The sequence below is a fragment of the Gekko japonicus genome, unplaced genomic scaffold (assembly GCF_001447785.1).
Source record: "Gekko japonicus isolate JY-2015 unplaced genomic scaffold, Gekko_japonicus_V1.1 scaffold1037, whole genome shotgun sequence".
In the NCBI taxonomy this organism is placed as follows: domain Eukaryota; kingdom Metazoa; phylum Chordata; class Lepidosauria; order Squamata; family Gekkonidae; genus Gekko; species Gekko japonicus.
In genome coordinates this window covers 596,405-616,172 of record NW_015171534.1, presented here as the reverse complement: position 1 = coordinate 616,172, position 19,768 = coordinate 596,405, and the positions used below count along the sequence as shown (strand labels likewise).

The 19,768-nt window shown below is 44.3% G+C and overlaps 1 protein-coding gene across 1 annotated transcript in view; it reads right to left on the bottom strand.

The window, feature by feature from the left end:
* The window catches only part of TFCP2L1 (transcription factor CP2-like 1), an 85,462-nt gene that overhangs the window by 6,577 nt on the left and 59,117 nt on the right, over nt 1–19,768 (bottom strand). The window contains exons 7-13 of the mRNA XM_015419603.1: nt 17,167–17,277; nt 13,650–13,741; nt 12,127–12,175; nt 11,936–12,029; nt 10,004–10,094; nt 9,631–9,731; nt 6,880–7,022 (exon numbers count right to left, since the gene is read on the bottom strand). Of these exons, the coding sequence (XP_015275089.1) occupies nt 6,880–7,022; nt 9,631–9,731; nt 10,004–10,094; nt 11,936–12,029; nt 12,127–12,175; nt 13,650–13,741; nt 17,167–17,277 (681 nt within the window). The remainder of the gene's footprint in view (nt 1–6,879; nt 7,023–9,630; nt 9,732–10,003; nt 10,095–11,935; nt 12,030–12,126; nt 12,176–13,649; nt 13,742–17,166; nt 17,278–19,768) is intronic.

Here is a 19,768-nt window from a genome sequence, read left to right as displayed (position 1 = left end):
ATGGCACGGAAGTTTGAGCGCCATCTCAGACGTCATGTTAACTGATACCTGTTACTGGAAACTGGATTATTATTGTTAGCACCCTTTAATATTGTGATTCAGGGCTCTTTTTGTAGCAGGAACTCCTTTGCATGTTAGGCGACACCACCCCCTAATGTAGCCAATCCTCCAAGAGCTTACAGAGCTCTTCTTACAGGGGCTACTGTAAGCTCTTGGAGGATTGGCTACATGAGGGGTGTGTCTCCTAATATGCAAAGTCACTTGTTATGGTTTTAGGATTGTTATTTTATCTATTGTTGTTTTTATGCTGTTGTAAGCTGCCCTGAGCCGACCATGGCTGGGAGGTTGGGGTATAAATATAATAAAGAAATAAATAAATGGGGGAAAGTCATAGGGTAAGTATTGTATGGGACTCTCACCCCAGAGATGACATCCTGCAGTAGCTGATAAACTAGGCTGTGTGCAAGGAAGGAGTCCAGACTCATTTTAGGATTATCTAAGAATATGTAGTGAGTTTACGACCCCTTCTTTCAGCCACCCCCCAGCAAAATGGAGATAATAATACTGACTTGTCTTACAGTGTTGCTGCTAAGATTACTCAGATAATATATAACACTTTGAAGTGCTATATAAATGCTTCATATTACTCTGTGGAGGGCTACACGGCAAGCTATGAACACAAGAAGGTCCCACAGATATTCCATCCATTACAGCAGCCGAGAAGTGAACGGAGGGTCCTCTTATTATTCTAGAAACGTGTTATATCTGGATCCATTCCTGTTAGTAAAACCAAGTAAACTAGGCCAAGTGTTCTGAATGTTTGTATTCATGTCCAAAACCAGGGCTATTTTGGGGCAGGAACGCACAGGAACGGCGTTCCGGCTGGCTTCAGAGATGGCCACGCCCACTACAGCCAAAACCTCTGCGTGCCAGGCTACAGAGGGAAGGCCTGGAGAGCAGCACATACACACACTTCCCGGTGGCTGCCTTCCCTTCCCTTCAAAGGGGGGCTTGCCCAAGCTCCCAGCAGCAATGGGGCGCCCTGCAAGCCAAGGGAAGGCATGGGGGTGTGGCCTCATATGCCAGTAAGTTTCTGCTGTTGGGTGTGGCCTGTTATGCTAATGAGTTCCTGCTGGGCTTTTTCTACAAAAAAAGCCCTGTCCATAACAAATCTCTAGATGTTTTATGGAGCAGTCCTAAACCCTGGGACTTAAAGTGCTTGGGACAGTAAATAACCCCATACTGTTCCAATTATGAGATGTGCTGGAATAACTCCAAGATGCACTGGTGCCAAGGTGGTGGTAAAGAATCCTCTAAATGCAGCAGAGGGACGGTACATTGGGGACTGCTGACGCGAAAGAGGCAGCTCACCCAAAGAAGCACTAACACGAATGCAAATGCACTCTGTTTCATATTCATGAATGTGCATTCTAAACGAAAGCAGGAGAATTAGGGTCAGCTCACATATTAACCTCTTAGATCCTCTAAAGGGCCACAGAGGTCGCCAGCTCAGACAGCTGCCTCAGGGACATGTTAAGGAGAATTACTGTTGATGCTTGCTTACTTTCCTCACAGTGGCTTTGCTAGACTCAAGGAACAAGGAAGTCACCACACAGGTGGTTTCCTTCCTTGTTCTCTCAGATTTTGACTGCTTTTGCCAGCAATTAGCAAAAAAATGGAAAGTAAATCTAGCAAGAAAAGCAAGGCAGCCATGATAGCTGTAAGTGGACAATGATAGCGAAAAGGCAGGATTGTGGCATTGCACTTGCATCTTGCAAAGAAACACTCAAGCAGCAAGTGTGTGTGTGTGTATCAATATGTCAATCCTAAAAGAAATCAACCCTGACTGTTCCCTGGAAGGCCAGAGACTGTAGCAAGGAAACACTCAAGCAGCAAGTGTGTGTGTGTGTATCTATATATCAATCCTAAAAGAAATCAACCCTGACTGTTCCCTGGAAGGCCAGAGACTGAAGCTCAAATACTTTGGCCAGCAAATGAGAAGGGAGCCCTCACTGTAGAAGACCCTGATGCTGGGAAAGATTGCAGGTCAAAGAAGAAGGGGATGGCAAAGGATGAGATGGTTGGACAGTGTTATCGAGGAAATGAACATGAAATTGAGAAACCTCCGGAGCACGACCGAAGGACAAATTACAGATGACTGTGTGTGTTTCCCCCTGTAAGGCAAACAGTAGCTCCAGGGAATGGCTTGCACTGACCACCACCACCTCTTTGTGCCACAGCCCCAATCCCAATCAGATGCCTCACAGCATTTACATTTTTTAAAAAAGTCATAGGAGAGACATTCACAGAACTCTTGCAATTTTGTCTACTTTGGTTCTAAGGTGATGGGTTTTACTGGCTTAAGACACCGAACTGCAGGCTGGAAGGTGGGTAGTTCAGCAGTTCGAGACCCAAGTGCCGCATGACGGAGTGAGCTCCCGTCTCTGGTCCCAGCTCCTGCCAGCCTAGCAGTTCGAAAGCAAGAAATTGCAAGTAGATAAATAGGTGCCGCTTCGGTGGGGACAGTAACAGCGTTCTGTGCACCTTGGTGTTTAGTCATGCTGGCCACATGACCACGGAAATGTCTCTGGACAGCGCTGGCTCTTCGGCTTGGAAACTGAGATGAGCACCACAACCCTAGAGTCAGATTCGACTGGCTTTCGAGCAAGGGAAACCTTTACCTATATACGTCATTTAAAATTAATGGGTGAAAATGTTATTTATTTATGCGGTTTCTAGCCCTCCCTCCCCCAGAAGCAGGCTCAGGTCAGGTTACAACAAAATATAAACAACATAATACAACCAATTAAAACATAATAAGCAGTTTAAAACCAATACCTCAATTTATACTAATAAACTACTGCCGATGGCACCAATAATTCATCTACCTGTGAACAGGCAGATGCAACTAAAACTGAGGGGGGGGACGGGCAGACAAAAATCAATGCGAGATGGAAACAATGCAGATGTTACAGAGCAACAGTACAGCAGAGGAGAAGGGCAGGGGGAGGCCAATAAAATTTGGATTCACGCCACCTCAGCCAATGTTCCCTCTAAGCTCCACAGTGTTGTGGGCAAAAATTCTGCTTCATGAGAGGAAAAAGCTAGTAGCATTAACGTTGTGAGTGAATCTCAAAAGGTATGGTTGTTTAGTTGGAGAACCTTTACGTTTCCAGTAGTCTGATTGATGAGGGGACCAGGAACGCTTGAAAGAGCTTTGTCTCCACGTTTTTGGGGGCCCTTACTCTGTTGAGGAGGCCGTGAGGCACTCAGGCTTTTTACCCTCTTTTGGCTATCATCCACACTGGTGAGGATCTTGTCTGTGGAGGCATGGAAGACACCCTCCACCTTGGACTTTATGTCTAGTTGTAAGGTGGTGGAGTGCAGCCAAGCATGTCTTCTGAGGGCAATGGAGATGGCCAGAGCCTTTGACAAGCAGGAGACAGCATGTCTTAGAGTGTTGATCTGTTGTTTTGCAAATCTGGACAGTTTGTTGACTAGGGTAGTGGCAGTCTTTTGAGAGGTTTCCCAGCAGCTCGGTCACCAGAGTGGAGAGTTGGCTACACATGTGGATGGAGTAAGCCGAGAAATATGCCAAGTAGTTCTGTATTTTGGCTGTGGTAGTTGTGACGGAATACATTTTCTGCCCCAGGGTGTCCAACTTCTGACCTTCGCGGTCCGGACGTACGGAATGTCAAGCTTGCTTGGATTTGGTTGCGGAGTGCACTATGACAGAGTTCACAGCCGGGTGTGAGAAAAGAAATTTATAGTTCGAGGGTTGAACCCAATAAAGGGATACAAAGCGCTTCGAGGCCAGTGGGATAGAAGCTGGCTTGACCCATGCCTCACAAAGGGCCCCCAAGTGCACCGGGAGCATGGGGAGTAAGGATGCCAGTGGGAGGTCAGATTATACCAGCTTGTGCACAAGATCTGTGATATGGATGTTCGGAGCAGTATCCATATGCATCACCAGTTCAAGGTAGGATTTGGATCCTTCCAACAGAGAAAGTGAACAAGGGTGGATGACGTCTGAGTCAGGAGAGGTGTGTAGTGTGTTGTCTGCTTCAGAGTCTGATGGTTCCGAGGTGGAATCCAGGGAACTGAGATCGTCGTCTGACAGGACGGTAGGTACAGGGGTCAGAATAGCAATTGTTGTATGGGAAGACAGCTCAGCTGGAGATCCAGGAGGACCGGTGAGTGTGAAAGCTGGAGGAGCCACAGGCAAGTTGATGATAATGGGTGCATCTGGAGGACCCAGAATCAGAGGTCATGGGATCCAAGGGAGATGAACTATTAAATCTTCCAATCAGTGTGGTGAAAAAGCCCGGGAGTATCGGTCCCGAGTGTTGTAGGAGGAACGAGATGGAGACTGATAACGCTCCGGGTAGCCTCGAGAGAAGCGCTGATGCAAAGAAGAGAGCGTGAGTCCAACAAGTATCTTGGATAGCCCTCATAGGGTGCAGCATAAAAGGCAGGGGCATGGTGAAGATGCTGCCTGCTGTGGGATTGAGAGCGGCTTTGAGAGAATCGGGGCTGAGGTGGCAGGCCATGAGGGAGATCTGTCCCGAAGGGCGGGGTTGGATTTGAGGAAGTCCGACGGCCAGTAGCTACACACAGATGGCAATCTGGTCAGAACATGCACCACTTGCATGAGGGGAGCAGCCACGGTAGACAGGGTTGAAGTTAAGAGTCAGAGCAGAGGTGGAGTCCTGAGGGCCAGTGGTTGAGGTCTCCACAGATAAGACAGGGACAGAAGTGCCCGAGTGTTGGGACTAATCGATCCTTCAACTTGTGTGAGTTCTTCCGTTTCAGTGCATCGGGGGATGAAACCAAGAGTCCCTTAGACTGTTTGCTGGTCTTACACTTTGCTGCCATCGAGGCCGAGGAGGCTGCTGACTTGACCGACTCTCCCCTCTGAGATGGGGGAGGCGGCGAGGCTCTGGAGCTCGAGGATTGAGGCATCAGCAGACGGAATCTCAAGAAGGTGGCTCTTCAACCTCACAGCTCTATTTTTTCAAGCCTGTTTGGTGAAGTTGCTGCAATGGGCACAAGAGTCAGGTTTGTGGGTCTCGCCCAAGCAAAAAAGGCACAGGGAATGCCCGTCGGTGGTTGGGATCTTTCCCTCACAGTTTCGGCAGTGTTTGAAGCAAGTCTTCCCTTCCATGCGCCATACCGAGGACCCGGGGGGAGGGGTGAGGGAGACAGTCAATGACAAAAGATTCATGGAGGCTTCCTTTTTTTTCAGACAGAAGGTCACAGACAGGGCTTTTTTTGTAGAAAATCAGACAGAAGGTCACAGATGAAGAGATGGCTAGGAGAAGACGCCTATAAGGTAGCTCAGGAGCAGGAACGCAGCGAGGTCAGTCTGACCAGCACCGTGGTCAAGAAGAAACTAACTGGGAGGGCGTTCCTTCCCCGTTCCAGGCATGCGCAGTTGGTGCCTGCTCCCTAGAATGCAGGAAGAGAACACGCCAAATGCCAGAGGCTAGCTCTTGTAGGTCTCTGAGGTCAAGTTCAGGCACAGGTGCATAACCCCCATGTGTGGGACTCCACAGAGACCACAAAGAAGATCAAATCAAACTCCATTACAGAAAATGTTGTCCTCTATGGGGGTAGACCAGGCCTCTGGAGAACAGGTTTACCCTACCCTTTCTACTATATTGGTAGACCTGGCCTCCAGAGAACAGGTCTACCCACCCCTTTCCATTATACTGGTCAACCTGGCCTCCAGAGAACAGGTCTACCCTCCCCTATCCACTATACTGGTAGACCTGGCCTCCAGAGAACAGATCTAACCACCCCTTTCCATTATATTCCACACTGCCTAACCTAACAAACAGGAAGTTGCTTAAATGTTACCAACCTGCCCAAACTACTTATCTATTCAAACATTTATATCCCACTTTTTCCTATAGCACAAGGCAGCTTACAAATCACACTGAAAAGCATAACAGGTGTGCAAAAAAAATCTATTTTTTTCTGGGTCCATTATAGCCTGTGGGGACCATTATAGCCTATGGGGGCTCTGGGGGGCTCTGGGGCTCTGTGGGAGCTGTTATTTTGAGGTAGATGCACCAAATTTGCAGCATTGCTGCTGGTGCCTGTTCTCAAAAACCTCCCCAAGTTTCAAAAAGATTGGACCAGAGAAACCAATTCTATGGCCCCCAAAAAGAGATGCCCCCATCCTCCATTGTTTCTAATGGGAGGGGGAAATGCCTTAGTCTGAGCAGAAGCTAAATTCCCTGAGCTGGCCTCTGAAATGTTGGGCACCAGTACCTGCTAGTGCAGCTTAGAGGGATCTCTGGCTTCAGCCATAGGCCTGGAAGAACATCTAAGTTTTACAGGCCCTACAAAACTGCATTAAGTCCGGCAGGGCCAAAATCTCAATCAGGAGACTGTTCCCCCAGGCTGGTGCCAGAGCTGAAAAAGCTCTGGCTCTGGTTGAGGCTCTGTGGACATCCTTTAGGCCAGATGTTGATCTGCAGAGTGTAATGCTCTTTGGGAGACATACTGGGAGAGAAGGTCCTGAAGGTATGTTGGTCCCAGACTGAATGTAGATTACTTCTATTTCCAAGGTTTCTTGTTCTCTGCTACTATAGTGAATGCAAAATTTCTTATCTCTTATACAAACAAAAAAGCAAGAGGGATAATCAGTTTCTTCATTTTAAGATCCAGTCACTAACTGTAACCCCCACCCCACACAGACCTGAACAGAGGAAGATGTTTAATATTTGAGGTTTAGTAACTTCGAGTGCAGGGGAAACCCCACATAATCCACAATGATAAGGTCACTCCAAGTTTAATATGGTTTATGTCAGAGAAGTCCCTTTAAACTCAACACCTGGTATCAGATGTGACATATTCTAGTTAAACCCTTACCTCATTGCTCACTAACACATGGATTCCCGTAGGTCCTTGCCGATAGATACGGTTTATCTGCTGTGGGGAAATACTGTACAAGTTTGCAATCTTCTCCATTAATTCCAGAGTTGTCAGCTCTTCTAAGAAGATAGCATGGTATACTGCGATAGCAATGGGAGAAACTTTTAGAATTTGCACTGTATGAATGCACCAGGATTTGCATATATTCAAGGCAAAGCCTAAAGTGGTACAAAATGTAAGGGCCCTCATTTACTGTTTGTGTTAGTTTTTAACTCACGGCAAGAAACCAAGATTAGAAGAAGAAGAAGAGAAGAGATTGGATTTATATCCCGCCCTTCACTACCCAAAGGTGTCTCAGAGCGGCTTACAAACTCCTTTCCCTTCCCCTCCCCACAACAGACACCCTGTGAGGTAGGTGGGGCTGAGAGAGCTCTTGACAGAAACTGCTCTTTTCCAAGAACAGCTCTTATCAGAACTATGCCTTGCCCAAGGTCATCCAGCCAGGTGCAAGTGGAGGAGTGGGGAATCAAACCCGGTTCTCCCAGATTAGAGTCCACGCACTTAACCACTACACCAAACTGGATTAAGAGCAGAAAGTAGAAAATACGGTGGAACATATTTTATTGAACAGGTGGCAAACCAATGTAAGTTCAAAATGTATAACCAAAAGAGTGGCCATCTTATTAGTAGCAGCAAAAAATTCTGTTGCATTACTATGGAAAAGTAATAAAAAACCCACAATGCAACATTGGCATGATAAACTCTGGAAAATATACATAATGGCGGAAATATCTGACAAAATACAAGACAATGCATACAATTCTGCCTTAAAATTTGCCGCTGTTTGCCTACCTATCCTAGAATAGTTGCTTGAACAAGGAGAAGTTCCTACAATTGTTAATGAGTTAAACATCTGGTGAATGACCATTGTTATATATACTAATACTATTGTATCAAACTAAGAAAAACTGTAAAATGTAATATATAGACTGTTAGTATGCCTAGGCATTTGAGATTATGCTCATGCCCCTCCGAGTCAATTGAGACCCTTTTCCATATATTCAAGACAATGTATACAATTCTGCCTTAAAATTTGCCGCTGTTTGGCTACCTATACTAGAATAGTTGCTTGAACAAGGAGAAGTTCCTACAATTGTTAATGAGTTAAACATCTGGTGAATAACCATTGTTATATATACTAATACTATTGTATCAAACTAAGAAAAACTGTAAAATGTAATATATAGACTGTTAGTATGTTTTTTAAAAATTGTTAACTTACCTGTATCATGTTATTTGTTTAATAAAAAGTTATTTGGAAAAGAGCAGAAAGTCACTTGCCTGGGGATAAAATTGACCTTTTGTGTTAAATTTACACAGAGGCCATCCTAAGGTGCTCTAAGGTGCCTTGATCCATCGAAATCTTGAGCAATTTGGAGGATGATACTTCAGGCTCCCCACTTAATAATTCACACCACCCTTCTAGTCTTTTGCATAAGACTTCCCCATTTTTTAAATGCTGATGTTCCAAATTTCAGCAATCCATTACAAATGTTCATACTACTCATTCCATGTAAGGCTAACGGCAGTCCTGCCCTCCGGTGTTTAGCAACACTTGTTTTACTTGATGGTTCTGGACCCGTTCACTGATCATGAGAAGAGATTTCCGCCCGCCCACCCCTTGACTATCTTAAACAGAGGTATACCCTTCTAAGTTTAAATTGATTTAGGAAAGCATAACCCTGTTTAGGACTGCACTGTAAACCTGCTAGAGTTTGAGCAGGAATTAAGCTGGTGGCTAACTGAGAATTGAACCAGAAGCTCAGGCGTCAGCCTCAGAAACTCCAGTCCTAAATGTTCAAAAACATCAGGGGGCCATCTCCTCCCACGGGAGGAGACGGCCCCCTGATGTTTTTGAACATTTAGGACTGGGGTTTCTGAGGCTGACACCTGAGCTTCTGGTTCAGTTCTCAGTTAAAGTAAAGGTAAAGGTTCCCTTGCTCGAAAGCCAGTCGAATCCAACTCTAGGGTTGCGGTGCTCATCTCCGTTTCAAAGCCGAAGAGCCAGCGCTGTCTGAAGACGTTTCCGTGGTCATGTGGCCGCATGACTGAACACCGAGGTGCACAGAGCGCTGTTATTTTCCCACCGAAGTGGTCCCTATTTATCTACTTGCAATTTCTTGCTTTCGAACTGCTAGGTTGGCAGGAGCTGGGGCTAGAGACGAGAGCTCACTCCGTCATGCGGCACCCGGGTCTCGAACTGCTGAACTATCGACCTTCCACAGCCTGCAGTTCAGCGTCTTAACCACTTGAGCCACCGCAGCTCCTTCTTTAATGACTGGAAACAGGGGAAATTAGATTTAAGCGGGCATTTGGATCCTATACAACGTTGTAACTACATGTGGTTTCCCCTACTTGGGTGTATTAAGAATGGTATTCTACATGAATCAAATGGGGCAAGCCTATTGTTTGTCTACTGACTTGTCAACTGCAATTTTTATCATGGCTCTCTGCAAGCACACCTGTTCATTCGTGATCTAAAGACTTCAAGAAAAGTGCTCTCACAATAGCTTAGATTCACACTACTGTGCTAACACAACATCCCCATACATACCTGCCTATTGTGTATGTGGGTGACTAAACAGGATCAGGCATATCTGACTTCGGTTCTACTATGCAAGTGTGGGGGGGCATCTTGATGTAACTCGTGGAAAACTGGGATCTTAAGCCGAAGGACAGGATGCTTACCACAAAGATTTCCATCTCCATTTTCTCGTTTTTGGTGAAGATGAGGTTGATTCTGCTCAGGTTCTTGACAGACATAGACAGTCATCTTGGGCCTTACATTCCTACAGGCAAAACATGTTCTTTAACATTAACACTTTTGACTGACACACACTGCTTACCGTTTTTCTTTTTGGCAGATGTGATGGGCCCCAGGTATACGAATACACTTAATGTGAGTTCTCAAGTGCCATTTCATTTAATCATAGCATAATTCGGATAATGTGACAGGGCACAAGAACCCTGGGCACTGCACAATATTCTGCTTAAATTCAGGGCTGGACTTTCACGTCACAAACTGATGCTACAACAACAGGAGGAAGAGACAATGACAAACCTTCCTTTAATGGCATTAAAAAGTCGAATGCCATCGGCAGGCCCACAGATCTGAATAAAATCTTCTTTGGACATCTTCAGTAAGTCAGCACCTACACATTTCAAGAGAAGGTTGTTTTTGTCAAAGGTTTATGAGGAACACAGAACCAAATCTCACAGGCCTGTTAAAGCAAATGAGAAGGGGCGCTGAGAGAAGGAGAAACACAGCGAACAGCTGCATAAAAAGAGGCTTTATACAAGTCCACAGTGTAATCAGTTAAAAAAAGGCAGATCTAGAAGGAAGACATTAAGGCCATGCTGTTTCTGCTCTGAGACAAAAGCAGTTTTTAACAACATGAATTAGGCTGTAGTCACACACACTAAATAATCCAGTTTCAATGCACTTTCCAACTGGATTTTGCCAGTTCCCACAGTAAAATCCAGTTGGGAAGTGCACTGAAAGTGGATTGAAAGTGGATTATTTAGTGTGTGTGACCACAGCCTTAATAAATTAAGTTAATCAGATGTGCATCTTAATGATCTCTCCCAAACACTCCCAAGAACCATCAACAAAAGAGACCTCCTGAGAGAGGCACATCCTTCAGGAAATGGTACCAAAATGTTCTTATATGAAAATTACAGATGCACCATTAAATCATAAACAGAAGCAACCTGGGGAAATCCACAGAATTTCCACTTCACAGCATGATGCTACATCTATTCCCAGATCTCCTATCTTGATTTAAATACTTGACTCCTAGATTTGAGATAGCACAAATATGCAAAACCTGAGCTCATACCCACAGGAGCCACACTCAGTACTTTTAATGGGTTTCCGCACTGAAGGGTTTTCCACTGCATAACTGCACGTTACCGTTTGCAATGTTCTCAAATGTCCCTTTCCATGACAACAGCATGATCTCACCAGCATATAATGGAGAGAAGATATAGGATTGCTGCAACTTTCCCCCTTTAAAAAAACCCTATCTCGATGGCATTCCAATGCGCAGAAAGGAGTCCACAGCCCCTAAATAAAAGCTTTACAAAATGGTGGAACACTGCTGTCCTTGATCCAGTTTGCATCTCTTGTTAGATGTAGACAGCATATTCACAGTGACTCCAAAAGTGGAGCAGATCTCTCCCATTAGTTTTCAAAAACATTGTAGATGTAAATTGTGGCCACTTCTCCACTTTTTTGGCCCCGGTCACACGGAGCATTTGCCCCGCTGAAGGCATGGGAGTCCCGCGGAGTATCCGGGCGCGATCACACAGGAACATCTGGGAGACGTAGCACTCCCATGGCAAACCCGTGGCAAGCCGCCGAAGCCGCACAGTAAAAAACTAGCACACCGCATGTACTAGCAAACGCTTTGCCACAGGCCGCCTATGGAAGCCTCCTGGTGTGATCGCGCTGGCGCACGGCTTCCTCCCCCGTCGTCCTCTTTGCTGCGGGGAAGCCGCCCGTCGCGTCTGATCGCATAACAGCACATCAGAATGCGACGGTGCAAATAGCTGCGCTTCCCCCCCCCGCCCCGTGCGTTTTCCGGCACGTCTGGCTGGGCCCTTTGAAAGGTATCCTACTCCCCTCAAATAACATATAGAGGGCTCCCTTTAAAGCATATTTTGACTCTGTATTGCTGAGCCCTTAATTTTAAATATACAAACACATTCCAATAGTAATCACAATATTAACAATTTGCTTCCCAGGAGAACGACAGCATTTTCACCAAGCATGGAATATTGCCATTTGAGCAGTGAAAATAATATCCCTACAACAAAACAGGAACCTTGAATTAAAGTGAAAGAACTGTGTCAAACAAGTGAGGAATGTGTAGATGTATTGCACAACAAAAGTTTTCATTTAGAAGACCTAAAAAATTATTCATTATACCACGTTTGCTCCAGGTAAGCAAAAAAGGATGATAAAGGCACAGAGACATATAGTCCCACATACCTGAAAAACTTGAAAACAGTCTACAGAATGGAGAGAATCTGTTTCGATGAAGCCACTGCTGAGCATCTTGAATAGAAGCAGAAGGAAGGAGATGCTACATTGCAAAAAGAATAAGAGGGTCTTGAAATGAACTGTTCACCAGTGTCCTAAAAAAAGAAAAGCATCACATTAACATGATCTCAAATACTTACGTCATTGCTGGGAGGCAGGAGCTCGACCTGGGGAGTTGGAGAACTGTTTCTAAAAATTATACAAAGTCAGGAAAGAAAAAGAATAGAATTTTTAAGCCTCTTATCAATTACATTTGCTGTCTGTCCCCCACCTTTCATCTTATTTGGTTGGTCAAAAATTGAAATACAGATTTGTAGAGTGTGACTGCTGCAAGAACCAGAAGATGCTATTAAAATCATAAATATGTCTACTCTATAGCTTCCTTTCCAAGATCATGTGCACATCTTATCAAATACTCAGTGGGTGCGTTCAGACGCGCTGTTTGATCTGGTGTCGTCACGCGTCAGTAACGGATTCTATATGCACGATCACACAGTCAACATCTGCCTCCCATCCCCAGCCGTTGGATTTCAGCTCAAAACCACTTTAATGCGGAATATTTTGTTACCAGGTCCCAAAGTGGTGTTTTCTCAGCTCTTCTGTTTAAAGCCGCACTTTCCCCTGTGTGATCGCTCCTCTGGTGCCAAGCCACTTCCGGTTTAAACCCCCTCCCCGCTCGAAAGCTGCATCAGCAGTGTGTGCATAGGCGGTGCCCCGCCCACCTGCTCATAAAACCAACATTTAAACGGTCTCTCGTTTTAGCATTCAAATGAGTTCGAGATCTCACAGAGGCCATTTTCGGGTCAAAAGTTTAAAGGGAAGTCTTTTGTTGGAGGGGTTGGATTGATTCGCCCTGGCAGTTCTGCGCATGCGCATCCTATGGATGAGTGCCTATGCGCATGCGCAAACTGAGAAATTTTTTTTAAAACCCTGTAGTGTAGATGGCGGGGAGCGACGGGAGGCGGGATAAGGGAGGTAAGTGTGATTGCGATTATCCAGACCAAATATAATCCAGTCAGAACCGGACCAGTTTAACCCGCTTTCAGCACGCCGTCTGACCGCACCCAGTAATTAGTAAATAGTTTCAACTTATTCAAATTTCTACTAATTTCCTATCTACAGGAATTTACCTCAGGGGAAAAAAACATACACACAATTGAGACATTTGGATTTGTTCCATATTTGGCCCTTCAAATTTTTGTTCCTCATCCTGCACTTCTCTTGCCAAAAGGGACCAATTTGTGTATATCATTGGTTACATTTGTGTTCATTTAAGGTATTTTTACCTAGCTTTTCTCTAGAAGAAGACATGAGGTAGGACAGGAGCTGAATGCACAGCTCATATGCCATTGTAAGTTATTACATTTACTACTTAAAAATGTATGACACAGAGTTTGGGCTTGAATGTTTCTCCTTTGCCAGCAATGGGTACAAGCTACTGAAAAATTCACTTTACTATCATTTGAGTAAACAGGAATTGCTCAAAAGCACAACTGGACAGAAATTAGTCTTACCATCTCACTAAAACAGCTTTATTCCTATCTTAACACTAAATGCATCTTAATATGCCTAATCTATCTAAAAAGAAGAAAAAAAGCGCACACACAAAAATAAACTAAGGTTCCGCTGTCAGCTGAAGAGACAAAAATATTTTATCACATACCCATCTCCAAGGCTGAAACTGTTTGGAGAGCTGTTGTAACTCGGAGACGGTGCATTGTTTACTTGATAAGGCACATCTGGCCAGGGGGAACACTATTAGAACAAAACCAAATTAGGAACAGTGAGAAGAGCATGTTTTGTAGGGACCAGAAACTGCTGTCTCCCATTCTTACAAACACCAGTTTTACTGCAGCATCATTAGTAGGAAATGAATTTACTCCCCCGACCAAGAAAATAAGAATTTGCCCTGGCACTCCACCATATGAAGACACAAGACATCAAGAAGGGGTTTTACTAGTTTATTTAACTGTATTCAGCTTGCCTAAAGGGCTGATCTATGTCACTGTTTATTTCAATAAGCAGACAATTTTGAAGCCAGGCTGCACATGGTTTGCCTTGTGGACAGATCCACCCCTGCTCCAAACTTGACTGGTGTTTCTGCTGGCCTTGCTTATCACTGCCTGCACAGCTGTACGTGCCCAGCATCATCACTCTTCCTGGATGTGCCGCAAGGCTACTACCAGGTTCCAAAGATGCTGCTCAGCACCAAGGGCACTTTTTCACAGTGCACCTAGCCACAAGACACAATGGTTTAGTATGGACACGCCCTCCATGCAGATGTCTCAGGATGCTTGCTGATTAACCCTACCTATCCAAAGCAACCCAGCCTATTTCTGCCAACTCGGTGGCCTACCCAGTTATTAAAACCAGGCCTATTTAATGGGAAATCCACCCCACTGAAATGGCATGGAGCAGGTAGAAAAGGGGCTCCTGGCCCAGCCAAACTGCAGGAACCCCCAAAAATTCCTGCTTGGCCCTATATAGCGTCCAGCTAATCGTGTGCTGCCCCTAAGGAGGGTGGGTCAATTGCTGCAGGAAAGCTGAGGTGAGATGGAGCAGCAGGGCAAAAGGCCAGCTGACTTCCTCTGATTGGCTGCTCTGCCTTCTCTGTAGCCAATGAAATCTCACACTTCTTTTGACATTAACTTGGGGGCTGAGGCAAATCAGGTAAAGGTAAAGGTATCCCCTTGCTCGAAAGTCAGTCGAATCTGATTCTAGGGGGCGGAGCTCATCTACATTTCCAAGCCGAAGAGCCAGAGCTGTCCGAAGACATTTCCATGGTCATGTGGCCGGCATGACTAAATGCCGAGGCTCACAGAATGCTGTTACCTTCCCACCGAAGCAGTACCTATTTATCTACTTGCAATTTCTTGCTTTCGAACTGCTAGGTTGGCAGGAGATGGAACCAGAGATGGGAGCTCTCTCTGTCATGCGGCACTTGGGTCTCGAACTGCCGAACTACAGACCTTCCGGTCTGCAGCTCAGCATCTTAACCTCTAAGCCAATCAACCCACAGCCTAATTTGCTGTGAATCTCGCTTTGTGCTCTACCTAGCAGAAGGATTACATCAGAATCCAAGAACCTATTCAAATTTTCATAATAAGCAGGACACTAGGCTAAAGCTAGACTTGTTACCTTCACAGATGTAGAGAACCTTTTACATGGGAGGGATTCACACACACACACACTTCCTACTTACATTGAAAAATGCTCTCAAAAGAAGACTAAGCATGTGTATCAGTTGTACATGAGAGCTGCTGCTAGAGAAAAGCTGATACAACACTATGTATTTTGAACCTTGTCTTATCCTACTTCAGTTGAAAGCAGTTTGAATTAGCAGTAAATCCACAGAATTTAAAGGAGTAACTCTAGATGAATACTGCTGGCAGGAAGCTAAATAAGCTGTCAAGATCGCAAGAACATTCTGAATGGTATTTCTTCTGTTTGTTTGCTATGACAGAAAGAGATGATCTGTGGCATTTCCTAGGATTTCTCTCCTGGGCAAACATAAGCATTAGCAAATATTTAACTCTTTAGTGGCCACAGGATTTCTTGCTTCTAGAGGCGAAAGGCCATTCCTGTTGAGAGCAAATCATCTAGGTCTGGCAATCCCTTAAAATAAGGTCCTTTTCTAAATCTAATGATCTCAGCCGTACTTACATAGCTGGCGAAACTGTAGAAAAATATTATAAAGGGATTATAAATGAAATGAAGCAAGTTTATTTCTACTCTTAATTAAGGGAATTTGATCTATTTCCTAGTGTTGTGTGAATTTTCCAAGACTAAGATGTCAAAATAAAAGAAAGATTCAGGTGGGGTAGCTGTGTTAGCCTGAAGCAACAGAACAATGTTTGAGTCCAGTGGCACCTTTAAGACCAACAAAGTTTAATTCTTCTGAGTATAAGCTTTCATGGGCATGCGCACTTATTCAGATCTGAAAAAGTGTGCCTGCACATGAAAGCTTGTACCCAGAGTTAAACTTTGTTGGTCTTAAAGGTGCTATTGGACTCAAAAAATAAAATAAAATTTCACAAGAAAGACTGCTGATGGTTTCCATAGCACTGTATATGTTTGTTGTTCAGTCGCACAGTCGAGTCCGACTCTTCGCGACCCCATGGACCAGATCCCGCCAGGCCCTCCTGTCTTCCGCCGTCCTCTGAAGTTGGCTCAATTTCATGTTCGTTGCATTTATGACACTGTCTAACCATCTCATCCTTTGCCGTCCCCGTCTTCTTTGACCTTCAATCTTTCCCAGCATCAGGGTCTTCTCCAGCGAGGGCTCCCTTCTCATTTGCTGGCCAAAGTATTTGAGCTTCAGTTTCATTATTTGGCCTTCCAGGGAACAGTCAGGGTGGATTTCTTTTAGGATCGACTGATTTGTTCTTCTTGCAGTCCAAGGGACTCTCAAGAGTCTTCTCCAGCACCATAGTTCAAAAGAATCTATTCTTCGGCGCTCGGCCTTCCTTACAGTCCAACTCTCGCAGCCATACACGACTACTGGGAATACCATTGCTTTGACTGCTTGGCAAAAAGTGCCTTAAAATTACAGCATGTAACTATGTGCAGTTCTTATAATACCGAGGATTTAGCCAACTAAAGCTCTTTACCTTGAACTTGCACTATTATCACTGCCCATTCTTGACAACCTTACTCCCCAAATTCCTGAAGCCTCACTTGTCATTTTGGGATCCCAGATGTAGTCCAGTATCCTCTTTTGGACTTTGGCCAGATGCTTCCTAATGAAGCATAAGACTTGAAGGAAAAGGCCTACTTTCAGCTCTTTGGAATATGAAAATTTCAATAGGTGATGACTGAGATTCTACAACTAATCTGCTTTCCAGTATAGGCCAGGCAGATAATGGTTGATGGACACCTAACGGTGTCATTTGCAGAGTTATATCCTTCCAATCCCTTTGTCTTCAATGGATTTAGAAGGGTATGAGTCTGTTTGTTTCTACTGTTGTACAAACTGTTTGTACTGTTAACAGAATAATTTTAAACTATAGTCCAGTTCACCATAAAATCCTTTATCTTCCTGAAATGTCAAATATCTTTCCATACAAAGTTGCCTTCAATAATTTTGTGCAACCTATTATACATAATCATCTATGTCCACTATGTAGGGGAAGGCAGCATATAAATATTTTAATAAACACATCGAGCAGTAGAGCTATTACCTCTGTGAGAATGGTTGTATCATAAGAAGGCTGGTATTTCTCCCTTTCTTGACCAGTTTTCTTCTCCATTTTTTCTCGGTCTGTTTTCTGCTTCCGATCAGCTCCTTTGGGCTACAAAAGCACACAGAGAACGTATTATTTAATTTAAGCTGTGGAATAGAGTGTTGTCTCACAACGCAAGTAAAAAAAGTGTTTAATGGATAAACTTCACTGGAAGAAATGGTATTTTTTGCATATTGGTCCAAAGAAGCAGAGTAGAATTTCTGCTATTTTGTAATTTAGCTCCATTACTGGTATTCCTGATGTACATTCCTGATGTACATTCAGTCATTAGAATCAATTGCCAAGTCTTGAAACTACACAGTCTATGTTCATAACTAAACTCCAGGGTACAGCTACTATGGCAAGTGGTGACTTAGACTTCAGGTTAAATTGTACAGGTTAAATTATAAAACTCTTTGATAGTGAATCGTTACACTTGACTTCATTCACATGATCAGCTTAGCTTACCCATGGAATTGGATCACAATCCACATAATGTTATTCAAAATATCTGACGAAACTCTTTGTTCTTTTTCATACAGCCGTGATGAAATGCAGACTTTGCACGACAGTACACGCCATCACTCAAAACAGTGCTTTTTGTACTAAATTGCCTGTTATATAAACATTTCATTAAAAACTTTTTCCATAAAATAATCTATTTCCCCCCCAATCTCACTAAAATAAGAAACTGAACAATAGTATTTTTGACTTTTGTGATCCCCACTCGGTAGAATGGCCTACTGTTTGGCGGAATGTGTAAAATGAGGGAACAGGGTTGTATCCAGACTAAGTTTTCCAATGGCAGAATGGAATCCCCTCGCCTCCCGCCTTCCTCTTTCATGCCCCAGTCTCTCTCCATGAAATGCTGCTCCTGAGGAAAAGGGATCCTGAGGGATAGGGTGGGCCTCCGTAGGGTCTGGAGCAGTAAAGGGGAACTGACAAAAATCGCTACTTTCATCTGGATTCAACCCCTTGTCTGAAATTTCAGGCAGTTTTCATTGTATTTTATTTAGAAAAAAATTATGCCACCTCTCCTTATGCCTGAGGTAGTTTACAAAATAAAACATTGTGTATATTATACTGGGTTTTTTTGTATTACTCTTCAATGTTGTAATCCTTTTATTGTATGCATGGAATATACTATCTTTCTAGTGCATTCTCTAATTTAGTCATCCAGTTTTTATTGTGATGCCATGTGCTTTATTTCATTTAGTTGAATACTGTTCCTATTGCATTTGTTTTTAATTGTGGAACCCATGCTTGAGTCTCAGTGGGAAAGGTGGAGTGTAAATTTTAAAAAAACCCAGTGAGATGTCCTCTAATGTAAGCTTTGCTGGCATCTCATAAGATACCCTATAACTGGAAGAATGAGGAGCTATTATATCTGACCATTTTCACAAGTCATTTGATCCCTAAAGCAGTCCAAATAAGTGTATTCATTCTGCTTTTGGTACTCCTTGCACACTAATTCACAGCTAGTGAACATTGATTATGATGAACAATACACTGCTGGTTTAATAGTAAGCTTGTCTAGGCCAGACAAATGAACCACACATAGATTTTATAACATAAATTGTTATATGGGGTTTGAACCTGGCTGTCTCCAATCTAGCAATTGCCTCACACTGGCTGCGGTCACACAAGCGAGAAAATGTGGTCGGGAAGTGAGGCTCTTTTCCCCGGGCCAAAATGACGTGCGTTTGGTTGATCAGACCTCCGGCCGCACGCCCTGCACTTCCGTATACTAGAAGGTTTTACCCGGTGGCTTTTTTCCATGCTTCTGCGGCATGATACGATGCAGTGCTGATAACTCCAGGACGCTGGACAGATGTGTCTGATCGCGCCCCTTTACTCCACGAGGGAATTGCACCGTTGCCGCCGCTTTTGGTACATATGATCGCACACCCACTGTGTCCTAAACCTGCTCTCTTTGTATTGTGCTTTATGGAAATCTGATTGTTGTTTGCAGCAGTGCTTGAAAACCAGACTGCACACTTTGAACATATCAGCGACAGAAGATAAAACCTTCTACCAAGAATTCAAATGTCAACCTTTGGAGTATGTGGTTCTCTTTCTAGCCTAGGATCCACAGAAATTGATATCAAATGATACTATCTAGCATCTTGTGAATTGTGTGCCTTCAAGTATCAACTAGGGATGGGCACAAATTGAAAAATTAGGGTTTGTGTTGGTTCGTGGTTTGTGGCTGAACCACAAATAGCCTGAAACAGCTGAGCAGCGGGAAGCAAACTGCTCCCAACACTCAGCTGTTTTTGTGGCTTTAGTGGGGAACAGAAAACAGGGGTTTAAAATGTTTCAGAGGCCCCTGCCACATTGCAGGGAAAACACAGGGAAAAGTGCGGCTTTTAAAAGCCGCACCAAAGTTCAGACGCCGCGGCGGGATCCCACGGATCCCCTGAGCCGCAGCGCGGCGCTCCCCGGCACGATCAGATGCCGGGGAGAAAGAGTCGGATGGGAGGGGGAGGCTGCCGAACTGTGCATGCTCGAGCATGCGCAGTACGGCCGGGGGCCGGGATTCGCCGGCGCAAGGACGCGC